Genomic DNA, 14,865 nt, shown 5'->3' on the forward strand with positions numbered 1-14,865 from the left:
ATTATCCCTCCCTACAGCACCTATGTTGCTAGATGAACAGTTAATTCTTAGGATAAACTGTCCTATTTTAGGATCAAATCCTCTAGATCAAAGGATTTAACTTTTAACTATAGTCCCTAGTCAGAATTGCCCAGTACGATTCCAGCTACTATGATGTGGTTATCTTCAGCAAACCGTTTCCTTTACCGTTATCTTGCCGAACTAAATAAAAAATAAATTTTCTATCCTCCAAGAGACTTTTGTAAGTCATAATTACTGCATTAAATTGATGTGGAAAATAAAATATGAAAATAAATTTTCTATCCTCCAAGAGACTTTTATAAGTCATAATTACTGCATTAAATTGATGTGGAAAATAAAATATATACTTCAGATACAGTTTAATTTAAAAGTTAAAAATATTCGTTCAACAATAATTTAACACATTAAAATTCAGCTCTAAAGAGTATTAGAGCCCATAAAAAAACAGCGATCAGACTAGTGCAGCATTTCTCCCAGGAGTCTAGTTCTCAGAAGTAGCGTCTGCTGTAAGTGGGCATGTGCCGACGGCCAGCATACATTACCTGAAAATATAATAACATTATCATTAGTAATAGTTATAATTTACTAAGCTTCAACCCTAGCTGGAAAAATAGGATGCTTTAACCCCAAGGTGCCAACAGGGAAAGAGCCCTGTGAGGACAGGAAATAAGTTAAAATCTGAAAAAGTTTGGGCTCAATAGCATAAAACTGATCTACTGTTATAATCTATAAACCCAATACAAAAATGAAAAATAAAAACTAAAATAAGAGAAGGAAGATCATAGAAAGAATAGAATAATGTGCAAGAGTGTACCCTCTGCTAGGCAAGACAACTAAGAGAACTAACCTAAGACAGTTGAAGACCAAGGACAAAGGTACAGAGGTTATGGCAGTACACAATACTACACAATACTCAAAACAATTGGTTAGAATTTGGAGTGTCCTAGAAGAGGAGCTCACCATTTCTAAAGCATCTTTGAGCCTAACCAAGAGGAAAGTAGCCGCCGAAATGTTTCAGTGCAGTAGTCTACCTCTTGACAGAAGAATCTTTTGGCAATTTAAAGTGTCATGAGTACGAGGAAATTAGAATGTAAAGAAAGGGGCCACACTATTCTGTGTATGCGTCGGTAAAGATAGAGGGAGCCTTTACCAGAGAAAGGTATCCAATGTAGTTCTTTCTGGCCAGTCAAGGGACCCAATTCTTGGGCGGTAGTATATCAACGGGTGGCTGGTGCCTCGGCCAACCTACTACCTATACCGACATTTTAGTATAAAGAATATAGAAGTGCCCTACTTTAAAAACTATTGAAATTAAAGCCTATCCAAAATCGGTCGTACAAGAGAGCAGTATCCGGAATTTAAAAAATCTCTCGGTTGTAAATTCTCACCGTGGTAGGAGCCACAGCCGCAACTGGATATACTGCAGGCTGAGCGACCTGTAATGTCTGTTGCATTGGCTGGACAGCAACCATAGGCTGAGCAACTGGAGCAGCCATTACAGGGGTTGTGGCCATGGGCTGCATGACTGACTGGGTAGTCATCTAAAAAGAAAAAAAAAAGGAATTAACACTTTAATCCTTTCTAGATTAGTAATCTAGAAAATTTTAGTGCTAATGAATTAAACTTGCAATATTAGGAATTAAGCATTAGTTTGAATTTAAAGTAACAATGAATTACACTTCCTTTATTAAGAATCTAATCTTAATTTCTAAGTGGTCAGTTGTAGGAGAGTATAAAAAAAAAAGTGAAAAAAAAATTAAAGATACAACTTTATACATTTGGATCAGTGGTAGCAGCTGCCCAAATCAGATATTAAGTTTACTGTTCTACATCTGAAGGTCTTACCATTTGTGGTTGAGCTACATAAGCAGCTTGTGTATAAGCAGGTTGAGCTACATAAGCGGCTTGTGTATAAGCAGGTTGAGCATAACCAGGCTGTCCGTAGTTGTAGTAACCTGGAGAAAATTGATATTTAGTGTTATGAAACACAGTATACAAGGTTAGATCACCAACAAGGGAAAACTCGAAAGTTGAAATTCAAGACTAACCTTTATCCGTAAAATTCTGCACCAAATACACAACAGCTTGAAAAAAACAAAGTTTGGGTGAACAAAATTTTAAGACTTAGGCAATTACTCTAACATCTTAGCAGAGCCAGAACGTGTAGTGGAATTATGGTTGGTTACAAAAGACTTATTATCATGGCTAAAAAGACTTATGGAATGATCACATTAGCAATTATTTATGTAATAAGATTATAAAGTATAATTCTTCAAATCTTTAAAATTATCACTGCTACAAGTCATGAGAAGAAAAAAATAAGTGCTGGGTTAATAGAGGAATAATTAGATGTTACTTCGGCTAAAAAAATATTTGTACGAATAGGAAAGCCTACAAGGCCTTTGGCTAATAAGTCATATCAACTAAATTAAAACCGAAATAAGACTCCCAAGTTAGCTAGGCCAGTTGCGCAAGTTACTATTTAAAAGTCAATAGACCAAATGACTACATCAACTGAACTAAAGATTGAACTAGATAAACTAGGTTTAATACTTTCAAGCTACTAAGATTTCTTGGCAAAACTCTCGCCATTAAATTTCGCTAATGTGGCAGAACCAATAAGTAGCCATGGGAGTTATATTTCTTCCAAAACACTTACATTATCAGAGAACTTCAAAAAATTCTACTCAAAATTTCAGTTTTGCATTGGAAGATTTTCAAGAGACTAGTTCGGCATTTAAGATATTTTAACTGTTTCAGAAATAAGGGTCCTGGTCAAAATAACCCGCATAAAAAGTTTTAAAAAATTAGAAGACCCTAAAAAGGTTACTCCAAATATTTGCTATGTAGCGTCAAAGTAAATATCGACCTTATATTAAATTTTGTTTGGAATACCAAATTGATCGACATTCAATAAAAATAATAACTAACATTTGAAATTGAAATTTGTTCAATTACCAAGCACTAATTTTGACGTTAAAAATAGTCCAACCTAAGTCCGTCAATAACAAAAAAAAAAAAAAAAAGAAAAAAAAAGAAAAAAAAAAAAAAAAAAAAGAGGAAATTTTATGAACTTACGCACGTGCTCCTTGTAAAAGCATAACATAAAAGGCAAAGGTTCCAGGGAAATAAAGTTTCATCAAGAGGCTCTATGAAAATTAAATTTGTGTTGTGCTTTAAGGCTTTATCGCGTCATGGTCCAAGGAATAAAATATAAAGTTGCACGTCATTGATTTTTGTTAAAAAGCAACTGGGTGCAAGCTATGTAAGATATAAAGCATATAAACGGTCTATGAAATTTAAAGACTCTTATTTCACGGGTCTTTTGACATTGACGATTTAACAGTAAATGAACAATATAAGATATGAAATGTTAAATACTCTGAACGAACAAGGTAAAACTCACTGTTCTATGGCTTACCAAATTATCATCCGACGAAAATTCAGAGTACAAAATAGAGCCGCTAGATTAATAAAAGGACTACACAATAGGGAAAGTTATCCCTGCACTAATTAAATTACACTGGCTACCGGTAAAAGCGAGAATTGAATACAAGCTACTCTTACTAATGTTTAAGATACTGAGCCAAAATGAACCAAAATATCTAAAAGAATGCCTGAACAAACTAGAAAGAACTAGAAACAAATGTTAACATAAACACACTAGTGACAAACATAGGCTATCTGAACCAAGAACAAATAGTAAATTTGGGGAAAGGGTTTTTAGCTACTGTGCGCCGAGACATTATAATAAAGTGCCAACTGAAATGAAGGACCTAAAAGGAGCAATTGAATTTAAGAAGAAACTAAAGAAATTACTTTTCACAAGATCATATGATTTGGAAGATGCTACAATCAAAGAATTGTAGAAGTTATAATGAAAAGGTTTCGTTAGAATTAGATGATTAATATGGACCCGCTCGAGTAGTAGTTCACTCTACTTCAGTGGATGGTTGGATTTAAACCCAAAATAAGTAAAAAGTAACAGCGGAGGTCCTGTAGAGAGTGGGGTTTCCCTGCTGTATGGGACCGGAAAAGCAGCCTCAAAGTAGAGTAAGCAAAGGAATGAGTTTATCTGGTATGTGGGGGCCATCTAAATTCATAAAATTTAACCAGCAGCAATTGTTGATAGCTAGTTTAACAGCTCACCAATTAATATGGAGATTAATTATATTAAGTAAATAAAAAAAAACTTTGCACGAAAGAAATTTACTTCCAAAATCTCATATGAAGCTATGCAATGAGTAGATGTAATGTAACCAGATAACATTAAGATACAATGCTGTTTTTAGATCGCAGTATGGCAAGTTAGACTGGTTTTAAGTAGATCGAAGTACAGAAAGTTAGACTGGTTTTAAGTAGATCGAAGTACAGAAAGTTAGACTGGTTTTAAGTAGATCGAAGTACAGAAAGTTAGACTGGTTTTAAGTAGATCGAAGTACAGAAAGTTAGACTGGTTTTAAGTAGATCGAAGTACAGAAAGTTAGACTGGTTTTAAGTAGATCGAAGTACAGAGAGTTAGACTGGTTTTAAGTAGATCGAAGTACAGAGAGTTAGACTGGTTTTAAGTAGATCGAAGTACAGAAAGTTAGACTGGTTTTAAGTAGATCGAAGTACAGAAAGTTAGACTGGTTTTAAGTAGATCGAAGTACAGAAAGTTAGACTGGTTTTAAGTAGATCGAAGTACAGAAAGTTAGACTGGTTTTAAGTAGATCGAAGTACAGAGAGTTAGACTGGTTTTAAGTAGATCGAAGTACAGAGAGTTAGACTGGTTTTAAGTAGATCGAAGTACAGAAAGTTAGACTGGTTTTAAGTAGATCGAAGTACAGAAAGTTAGACTGGTTTTAAGTAGATCGAAGGTTTTAAGTAGATCGAAGTACAGAAAGTTAGACTGGTTTTAAGTAGATCGAAGTACAGCAAGTTAGATTGGGTTTAAGTAGATCGAAGTACAGAAAGTTAGATTGGGTTTAAGTAGATCGAAGTACAGAAAGTTAGATTGGGTTAGATTGGATCGAAGTACAGAAAGTTAGACTGGTTTTAAGTAGATCGAAGGTTTTAAGTAGATCGAAGTACAGCAAGTTAGATTGGGTTTAAGTAGATCGAAGTACAGCAAGTTAGATTGGGTTTAAGTAGATCGAAGTACAGCAAGTTAGATTGGGTTTAAGTAGATCGAAGTACAGCAAGTTAGATTGGGTTTAAGTAGATCGAAGTACAGCAAGTTAGATTGGGTTTAAGTAGATCGAAGTACAGCAAGTTAGACTGGTTTTAAGTAGATCGAAGTACAGCAAGTTAGACTGGTTTTAAGTAGATCGAAGTACAGAAAGTTAGACTGGTTTTAAGTAGATCGAAGTACAGAAAGTTAGACTGGTTTTAAGTAGATCGAAGTACAGAAAGTTAGACTGGTTTTAAGTAGATCGAAGTACAGCAAGTTAGATTGGGTTTAAGTAGATCGAAGTACAGAAAGTTAGATTGGGTTTAAGTAGATCGAAGTACAGCAAGTTAGATTGGCTTAGATTGGATCGAAGTACAGAAAGTTAGACTGGTTTTAAGTAGATCGAAGTACAGAAAGTTAGACTGGTTTTAAGTAGATCGAAGTACAGAAAGTTAGACTGGTTTTAAGTAGATCGAAGTACAGCAAGTTAGATTGGGTTTAAGTAGATCGAAGTACAGCAAGTTAAATTGGTTTTAAGTAGATCGAAGTACAGCAAGTTAGATTGGGTTTAAGTAGATCGAAGTACAGCAAGTTAGATTGGGTTTAAGTAGATCGAAGTACAGCAAGTTAGATTGGCTTAGATTGGATCGAAGTACAGAAAGTTAGACTGGTTTTAAGTAGATCGAAGTACAGAAAGTTAGACTGGTTTTAAGTAGATCGAAGTACAGAAAGTTAGACTGGTTTTAAGTAGATCGAAGTACAGCAAGTTAGATTGGGTTTAAGTAGATCGAAGTACAGCAAGTTAAATTGGTTTTAAGTAGATCGAAGTACAGCAAGTTAGATTGGGTTTAAGTAGATCGAAGTACAGCAAGTTAGATTGGGTTTAAGTAGATCGAAGTACAGCAAGTTAAATTGGTTTTAAGTAGATCTTAGTACAGCAAGTTAGATTGGGTTTAAGTAGATCGAAGTACAGCAAGTTAGATTGGGTTTAAGTAGATCGAAGTACAGCAAGTTAGATTGGGTTTAAGTAGATCGAAGTACAGCAAGTTAGATTGGGTTTAAGTAGATCGAAGTACAGCAAGTTAGATTGGGTTTAAGTAGATCGAAGTACAGCAAGTTAGATTGGGTTTAAGTAGATCGAAGTACAGCAAGTTAGATTGGGTTTAAGTAGATCGAAGTACAGCAAGTTAGATTGGGTTTAAGTAGATCGAAGTACAGCAAGTTAGATTGGCTTAGATTGGATCGAAGTACAGAAAGTTAGACTGGTTTTAAGTAGATCGAAGTACAGAAAGTTAGACTGGTTTTAAGTAGATCGAAGTACAGAAAGTTAGACTGGTTTTAAGTAGATCGAAGTACAGAAAGTTAGACTGGTTTTAAGTAGATCGAAGTACAGCAAGTTAGATTGGGTTTAAGTAGATCGAAGTACAGAAAGTTAGATTGGGTTTAAGTAGATCGAAGTACAGCAAGTTAGATTGGCTTAGATTGGATCGAAGTACAGAAAGTTAGACTGGTTTTAAGTAGATCGAAGTACAGAAAGTTAGACTGGTTTTAAGTAGATCGAAGTACAGAAAGTTAGACTGGTTTTAAGTAGATCGAAGTACAGCAAGTTAGATTGGTTTTAAGTAGATCGAAGTACAGCAAGTTAAATTGGTTTTAAGTAGATCGAAGTACAGCAAGTTAGATTGGGTTTAAGTAGATCGAAGTACAGCAAGTTAGATTGGGTTTAAGTAGATCGAAGTACAGCAAGTTAGATTGGCTTAGATTGGATCGAAGTACAGAAAGTTAGACTGGTTTTAAGTAGATCGAAGTACAGAAAGTTAGACTGGTTTTAAGTAGACCGAAGTACAGAAAGTTAGACTGGTTTTAAGTAGATCGAAGTACAGCAAGTTAGATTGGGTTTAAGTAGATCGAAGTACAGCAAGTTAAATTGGTTTTAAGTAGATCGAAGTACAGCAAGTTAGATTGGGTTTAAGTAGATCGAAGTACAGCAAGTTAGATTGGGTTTAAGTAGATCGAAGTACAGCAAGTTAGATTGGTTTTAAGTAGATCGAAGTACAGCAAGTTAGATTGGTTTTAAGTAGATCGAAGTACAGCAAGTTAGATTGGGTTTAAGTAGATCGAAGTACAGCAAGTTAGATTGGGTTTAAGTAGATCGAAGTACAGCAAGTTAGATTGGGTTTAAGTAGATCGAAGTACAGCAAGTTAGATTGGGTTTAAGTAGATCGAAGTACAGCAAGTTAGATTGGGTTTAAGTAGATCGAAGTACAGCAAGTTAGATTGGGTTTAAGTAGATCGAAGTACAGCAAGTTAGATTGGGTTTAAGTAGATCGAAGTACAGCAAGTTAGATTGGGTTTAAGTAGATCGAAGCACAGCAAGTTAGATTGGGTTTAAGTAGATCGAAGTACAGCAAGTTAGATTGGGTTTAAGTAGATCGAAGTACAGCAAGTTAGATTGGGTTTAAGTAGATCGAAGTACAGCAAGTTAGATTGGGTTTAAGTAGATCGAAGTACAGCAAGTTAGATTGGGTTTAAGTAGATCGAAGTACAGCAAGTTAGATTGGGTTTAAGTAGATCGAAGTACAGCAAGTTAGATTGGGTTTAAGTAGATCGAAGTACAGCAAGTTAGATTGGGTTTAAGTAGATCGAAGTACAGCAAGTTAGATTGGGTTTAAGTAGATCGAAGTACAGCAAGTTAGATTGGGTTTAAGTAGATCGAAGTACAGCAAGTTAGATTGGTTTTAAGTAGATCGAAGTACAGCAAGTTAGATTGGGTTTAAGTAGATCGAAGTACAGCAAGTTAGATTGGGTTTAAGTAGATCGAAGTACAGCAAGTTAGATTGGGTTTAAGTAGATCGAAGTACAGCAAGTTAGATTGGTTTTAAGTAGATCGAAGTACAGCAAGTTAGATTGGTTTTAAGTAGATCGAAGTACAGCAAGTCAAACTGGTTTTAAGTAGATCGAAGTACAGCAAGTCAAACTAGTTTTAAGTAGATCGAAGTACAGCAAGTCAAACTGGTTTTAAGTTAATCGAAGTACAGCAAGTTAGATTGGGTTTAAGTAGATCGAAGTACAGCAAGTTAGATTGGGTTTAAGTAGATCGAAGTACAGCAAGTTAGATTGGTTTTAAGTAGATCGAAGTACAGCAAGTTAGATTGGTTTTAAGTAGATTGAAGTACAGCAAGTCAAACTGGTTTTAAGAGATTAAAGTACCAATGAGCAAGTAATTTGCAGCGAGATTATGTTATCAAAATTCATGGTTAGCAATGCAAATAGTGTTCCATCTAAAGTTACATTTGAACCAGTTTCCCAATGTTTGAGTTTCTGTAATCAGAAGATTCAAGAATGATTTTATAGGCACAAACATATCTTACGCACAAACATATCTAATCCAAAGAACAACAAAAACTTTGCACATATAAACTTTAAGTCTTTTATAGAGCGATTAAAACTAAATTGGAAGCAAACAATTACCCCCAAAAGGTAATACGAACTATAAAACAAGTCTTCTACCATAAACCACTGTATGATAGGGTTAATATAAAAATTCGACAAGTTTGTAGAATATAACCAGAGTAGAAGAATTATTTCAAAGTTACAAGCAATTACATTTTCAAGGTATTGTCTGTAAAGTTTAAAACTTTTATTCCCAACTATGCTAAACTAAAAAATAAATTTGAAGAATCTAGTCGATATCAAACTTCCGCATAAAAAAAAAAAAGTTAGGTAATTAATTAGATCTTTGTACATCAATCTAATTGAAATGGTTATCGTAGCCAGGCAAACATCAAACTATGAATGGACAAGTAATGCACTTAAGGAAAAATTAAAGTTCTGTGGCCACTTTCAGGAGTTCTCCAAGAAATAAAGAAAATAGAGAAACCAATTTATTCCCAATAAACGTAATATTAAAGTAGTTGAAGTTTAAAAACATCTTAGTTTTGAAGCAAACCAACAATAGATATTTAATACGTTTAAATCCCTTGCTTTAATGGAAGCAGTGTCGAACGTAGTACTCTCGATGTCCTTTATCGAAATGATGTAACCTTAACATTTAACAATGTAAATTAAAAGAAAACATATAAAAAATAGTTTAGCTTGTTTTGAAAAACAAAGAATAGCAACACGTACACATTACTAAAGGATATAATAAGTAAGGAAAATCATACCTTACAAAGAAAATCAGCACTTTCAAGAAGTACAGTAGAAATATTACTTACCGGCCATTTTAAATTATCACTTTTGAAATAACTCGAACCACAAAATTTCAAGTATTATCCAAAACTTGAGCTGCTAAGCTATATCAGAAGACTTGTTATGCAGTAGACTGACTGTTCCAATAACTTACCTCTTATTCTTTAAGTAGGCTTCCTCCTAGAGACGCAAAGGATTAAGTTGGCAAGGACAAAAGAGTACAGGAAGATCCTTTGATAAGGATAGTAAAGTTCAGCTAGATCGAAGCGCCATCTATTGGATGTTAAGATTTACTGTTAAGGTATCAGTTTAAACGTTTTTTTTTTTTTTAATAAGAAAAAGGGTTATTGCATGCTTTTTGCATTTATATTCACACATTTACGTAGATTTTTAAACGTGTAAATCGTTCTTTATTTATACATCAACCTTCATCTGGTCTGCAGAGCCTTGCTTAGAATCATTAGGCCTACTATTTTTCAATTTATATAAGAACACCTTCGCAGAGAAAAATAGTTTGAAGGACCACCATCTAGTAACACAAGCTTCCAGGGAATATAATTTGTTCATCAATGTAATTTTTGAAATCCTTTGGCGTCGATTATATTCTAAGCATTGTTAAGATAACTTTCATTTCTTAATAAATTCTTCAAAGTGTTTGCATCTCTCTATTCCTGCGATTGCTTACCATGTTCACCACAGAGAGAGAGAGAGAGAGAGAGAGAGAGAGAGAGAGAGAGAGAGAGAGAGAGAGAGAGAGAGAGAGAGAGAGATACAATAGTTTTAGTTCAAGTTCATTCATCACCTACAAATTATGGGGAGGGCTGTTTACAGTCACTCCTCCTCATAGGAAAAAAATTAACTTCAACACTGCTTAAATTTCAAGTGTGCTTCTGCTTCCCAGTGGGAGACCTCACAAAAAGAAAAATCCCTCACTCCTCACAAATGAATGCAAGAAAAAATCCAACAGTCAAGAGAACACAAGGATAGCCTACACACATTAAGACCAATGGCAAAGTCAGCTATTCTGTGACAGGCAGCCGATTTGTTTTTCCTCGTGACACCTCTTGATTCAATGGCCACTGTATGAAGATCCAATCCAAAGAATAGAAAAAAAAAAAAAAGGAGAGCTACCCTGGACTGTTATATGATGTACAAGGATACCATACTTTGTCACAACCATTGATGCAGAGAATTTTTACCTGACCTATTTGATGGCCTAACCTCCCAAGTCCACGCTTATTCAAATTTTAATTCAAAAAGCTTCTTGGGTAGGCCTACAATATTTTGGGAACTTTAGATTAGGTGGTATTCTTGTGTTTGTTTCCCTTTAAAAGTGAGGTTCTTAGTCATAACTTGAAATTCTATACCCGGTCTATCCCAACAAACTGAAGGGGCTCCCCACTAGTTCACCATCACTAATTGTTGTTAGAATAAAAAATGACAATTCAGTCTTGCAATGATGCACAAGATGGAAGTCTAATATGGTGGCCGATGCAGTAATGTACCTGACTGGGGTTAGAGTCCCGCTCAAACTCATTAGTTCCTTTGATCGCGGCAACCTCACCATCCTTGCGAGCTAAGGATGGGTAAGTTTGGGGCAGCCTATAGGTCTATCTACCGAGTCATCAACAGCCATGACCCTCCTTGGTCCTAGGTTGAGTGCAGAGGGGCTTGGGCACTGATCATATGTATATATGGTCAGTCTCTAGGGCATTGTCCTGCTCGATAAGGCAATGTCACTGTCCCTTACACTTGCCATTCACGAGTAGGCCTTTAAACCTAAACATTCAAATCACGTTGCAAAGCAAGCTGATTAAAACCATCACAAATACAGCCCTGATTTGTTTTCTTAGGGTACTAAAGTCAATTCTTTTTAGCGAAACAGATTTGCACCGACTCGCAGCAGTGCCCTTTTCGCTACGAAAAGATTCCTGATCGCCGATTGGTTGGAAAAGACAATTCTGACCAATCAGAGAGCAGGAAACTTTTCCGAGCTAAAAGGGCACCGCTGCGAGTCTGTGCACATCTGCCTCGATAAAAAGAATTGACTATAGTAGTTGTGCCACACCCATAAAACTCCTCACCAAGTCCTTATTTCCAATACAAGCTTAATCAATTCAAACATAAGTTTTCTTACCCATATAATAGGTTGATCTGAAAGGAGAAATGTTAATCATTTGAACGAGTAATCAACCAGTTAATGAAGTTAATCGTTCACACATGATGTTATCAGGGAAACTGGTTCCTAAAGTCAAACCAACAGCTGATTCTCGAACAAGCAGTCAAGACTGTCAAGCATAAAATGGACGCCTAACTTTTATACAAACAAAATAAAAATATCTTTTTAGAAAGTGTTATAATAGTGACCTGAAAACTATAAAGCCTGAATACAAATGCTAGCGAAATAACTGATAAGATACAGAGCAAAATATTAACTGGAATGAAATTGTTTTTTCACACAGCAAGGCCCGCCTGAACAAACTTTTAGTGTCTGACGGAGGGCGAGAAATAAACCCGTAAAAGTAAGTAAATCGCTAAACATACAAAGTCACCTTACTGAATCTCAAAATACATTTTGCATTTTTTTACAGATGGATGAAATATGGCTACCTAGAAATAGATTTCGTCTTGAATTCTTACTGTGAGACACAATGGATAAATGTGTTACCCATTTATAATATTACCTGACGAAATAAAACTGAACTAGCTTTGTGTGAACGTTCGTAATTAATTTGTTCAATCAATTTATTAGTTCTCCCCCGTCAGGACTAGTCTGGTCAAACTGAGAAGTCCCTCTCGGACGCATTTCTGTTGAATTGGGCTATAAAAATTACTTTTGCAACATGTTACTTTAACTACATTTACTTAAAATGTCCACCAAAATGTCGGTTTCATTGTAGTGTATTACAGGGCAATGTAACCAAGGAAAACAACTACTTTTTCTTATAGAAAAAATTACGCTCTCTTCGAAAATGACACTCGTTCCCGTCGCAAATGAATAGTTTTAGAAATATATATACATCTATATCCTCCGATAATGGGGGACCCCCAGTGGGAACTCGGGGTTTTGGGTGGGGAAAACATACTGGGGAATCGATATATAATCGTAAAACAATCCTTTTCTTCTCTTTACATTACCTTCTTGAAATTATAATAATCGGAGGAAATTACCAAAATGTCTCCGTATAATACTTACAATAGTTCATTGAAGAATAACTAACACTAAAATCGTAGGAAAGTACTGATGTGCAGGGGTATTGTGTTACCAGATTGTCATGGCCGCCGTCAACAACAAATTACTGTCAGCTGGTCAGGGAAGTTCAATAATAATTAAAATAAATAAATTATTTTCACATTTACTTAGATGTAGTTTTAAAAATATCATTGAAAATTATAAATAAATTCTAGAATATTGTTTATATGATAGGTCGTAACAAGTGCCCTAAAAGCTAAAAATAAGGTGTCCGTAGTCCATCCCTAGCAAGCGAAGTTAACTGAAAACCCCTATGTTATTGTGATAAGTTATAATTAAATATCCTTAGGTAGAAAATGTATGATCCTTATATCGAAATATGATTAATCATTAATGAATAATCAATATTCTTAAAGCATATTTTGCCTAAAATAGATACACATGTATGTGAGAAATTTCTCTGACGTAATAAGCCTAAAAATAGAATTTATTATTAAAAAATCCTTATGTAAAAATTATTCAAAGGTTTTAAACCATATCATAATTAAAATCATATAGTTTCTGGTATATTATTATAGATTCTGTATGTTTTTTATATCTTCATTAGGCTCGTAATTTCAAGAAATTCATGGACACTGCAATGCTATGGGTACCTATTGGCAGTTAAAAGAATTAAAAATTAGGCGAATTAGTTAATAGTAACTGGTAACTTGATGCTGCAGAAGAAAATATTGCTGTAAATTTGGGGCAATCTGTATTAAATTTCATCAAAGTGATATATAGAAAATATTAAAACTGAGTTTGCTTTTGTTTTCAGACCATATATATTCATCTTCAGCTTTGTAAAGGGATAATTAAAATATAAATAAAATAACTAGGTTAGCAACTTTGTGTTTTCATCATCCTTGGGAAATATCTATTGTGTAAGCTTTAAAGTTATGAATAATAAATATTTTAATTATGAAATAAAAAAATGAAATATTTGAAAAAAAAATATATTGAAATAAGCATTTTGTACCAACAATGCTTTATTAATATATATAATAATCTACACCAAAGGTATGGTGTAGTCCTTATTGGTAACATAAATAGCAGACGAATTTTTAGGAAGAACACGTGGTCCAAAACTAAACAGAATAAATGACTAAAATATGAGAAAATTAACAATACAATTATCTTGAAATGTAATGAAATAGAGTTTTTATATATATCTACTGCAATAGAAGTTTGTGTTTACTAGAACTTAGTAATACTAGAGTTCTTTTGGCTAAGTTTAAATTTGGCGGAAAATTAATAGACATCTATTGAGGGTTAAAAGAGTTATAAGACATATTAAAAAAGTGGAGGATAACTGGCAACTATTTTGTCTTTGGAAAAGATATTGCTTTGGATTTTATCCATAATTTGCTCAATTCTGCTAAAATGATATGAAGTATTTATAGATGAATGTATTCCATTGTCCTTATAGTCTTAATTTATTTAACTACTAGTAGAATTATAGGAAAAATAAATCAAAATAAATATATTAAGTAGCAACATTGAAATCATAAGCTTATTTAATAAATAACTATATTCTATAGTTTTATATTGTTATTACAAAAATGCATTCTATGAATTATTTTAATAATAATGATTTAATTTAATAAATCATAAGTAAAGTAATCTATCAATGATGTATTTACCATTAAAATAAGAAATCTTTAAGGTATTTTTCAATATTTTACTGGCAATAACGGAAGGAAAAGAAGAACACTTTTATCACATGTGTCATTCTTCGTTTAATATTAAAATGGATCATTTATGGTGTAAATTATGCAGCATTAGAGTTATTCCAATAATTCTACAGGTAATTTTCATATGAATATTATTTGTATTTAAAATGTAAAAGCTTGAATTAAATTCCCTCTTGTAAGAAATCATAAACGATATACTTAGACAATGCGCGAAAACAATAACCTGAAGATATAATGAACTAACTGGGTGACTATTAAAGCCAAGAATTGATTAATATATATATATATATATATATATATATATATATATATATATATATATATATACATATATATATATATATATATATATATATATATATATATATATATACATATATATTTATATATATATATATATATATATATATATATATATATATATATATATATATATATATATATATATATATGTGTGTGTGTGTATCAAATGCATCGGTTTTTAATCTATTACATAAAAAAGGCCACAAACGTGTGCTTATTCATGTCTGGCGTTTGGGCAGTTTTTTGGGGGAATCTTTTGTCTGATTGCTCAC

At 33.6% G+C, this 14,865-nt stretch overlaps 1 protein-coding gene across 2 annotated transcripts; it reads right to left on the reverse strand.

Annotated features, from left to right (window-relative positions):
• Window positions 1-368: 368 nt before the first annotated feature.
• On the reverse strand, window positions 369-12,680 carry LOC137627531 (uncharacterized). Of its 2 annotated transcripts, none has more exons than XM_068358620.1 (4): window positions 12,561-12,680; window positions 1,867-1,976; window positions 1,410-1,562; window positions 369-563 (listed from the first exon to the last, which is right to left on the reverse strand). In XM_068358620.1, exons 1-4 carry the CDS (start codon window positions 12,568-12,570, stop codon window positions 510-512), a joined length of 327 nt encoding a protein of 108 aa, XP_068214721.1. In that variant the 5' UTR covers window positions 12,571-12,680; the 3' UTR covers window positions 369-509. The 2 variants fall into 2 exon arrangements, with proteins under 2 accessions (XP_068214721.1, XP_068214722.1); XM_068358621.1 differs by lacking the exon at window positions 12,561-12,680 and adding an exon at window positions 9,391-9,530.
• Window positions 12,681-14,865: the final 2,185 nt, after the last annotated feature.

Source organism: Palaemon carinicauda, chromosome 35, assembly GCF_036898095.1.
Source record: "Palaemon carinicauda isolate YSFRI2023 chromosome 35, ASM3689809v2, whole genome shotgun sequence".
Classification (NCBI taxonomy): domain Eukaryota; kingdom Metazoa; phylum Arthropoda; class Malacostraca; order Decapoda; family Palaemonidae; genus Palaemon; species Palaemon carinicauda.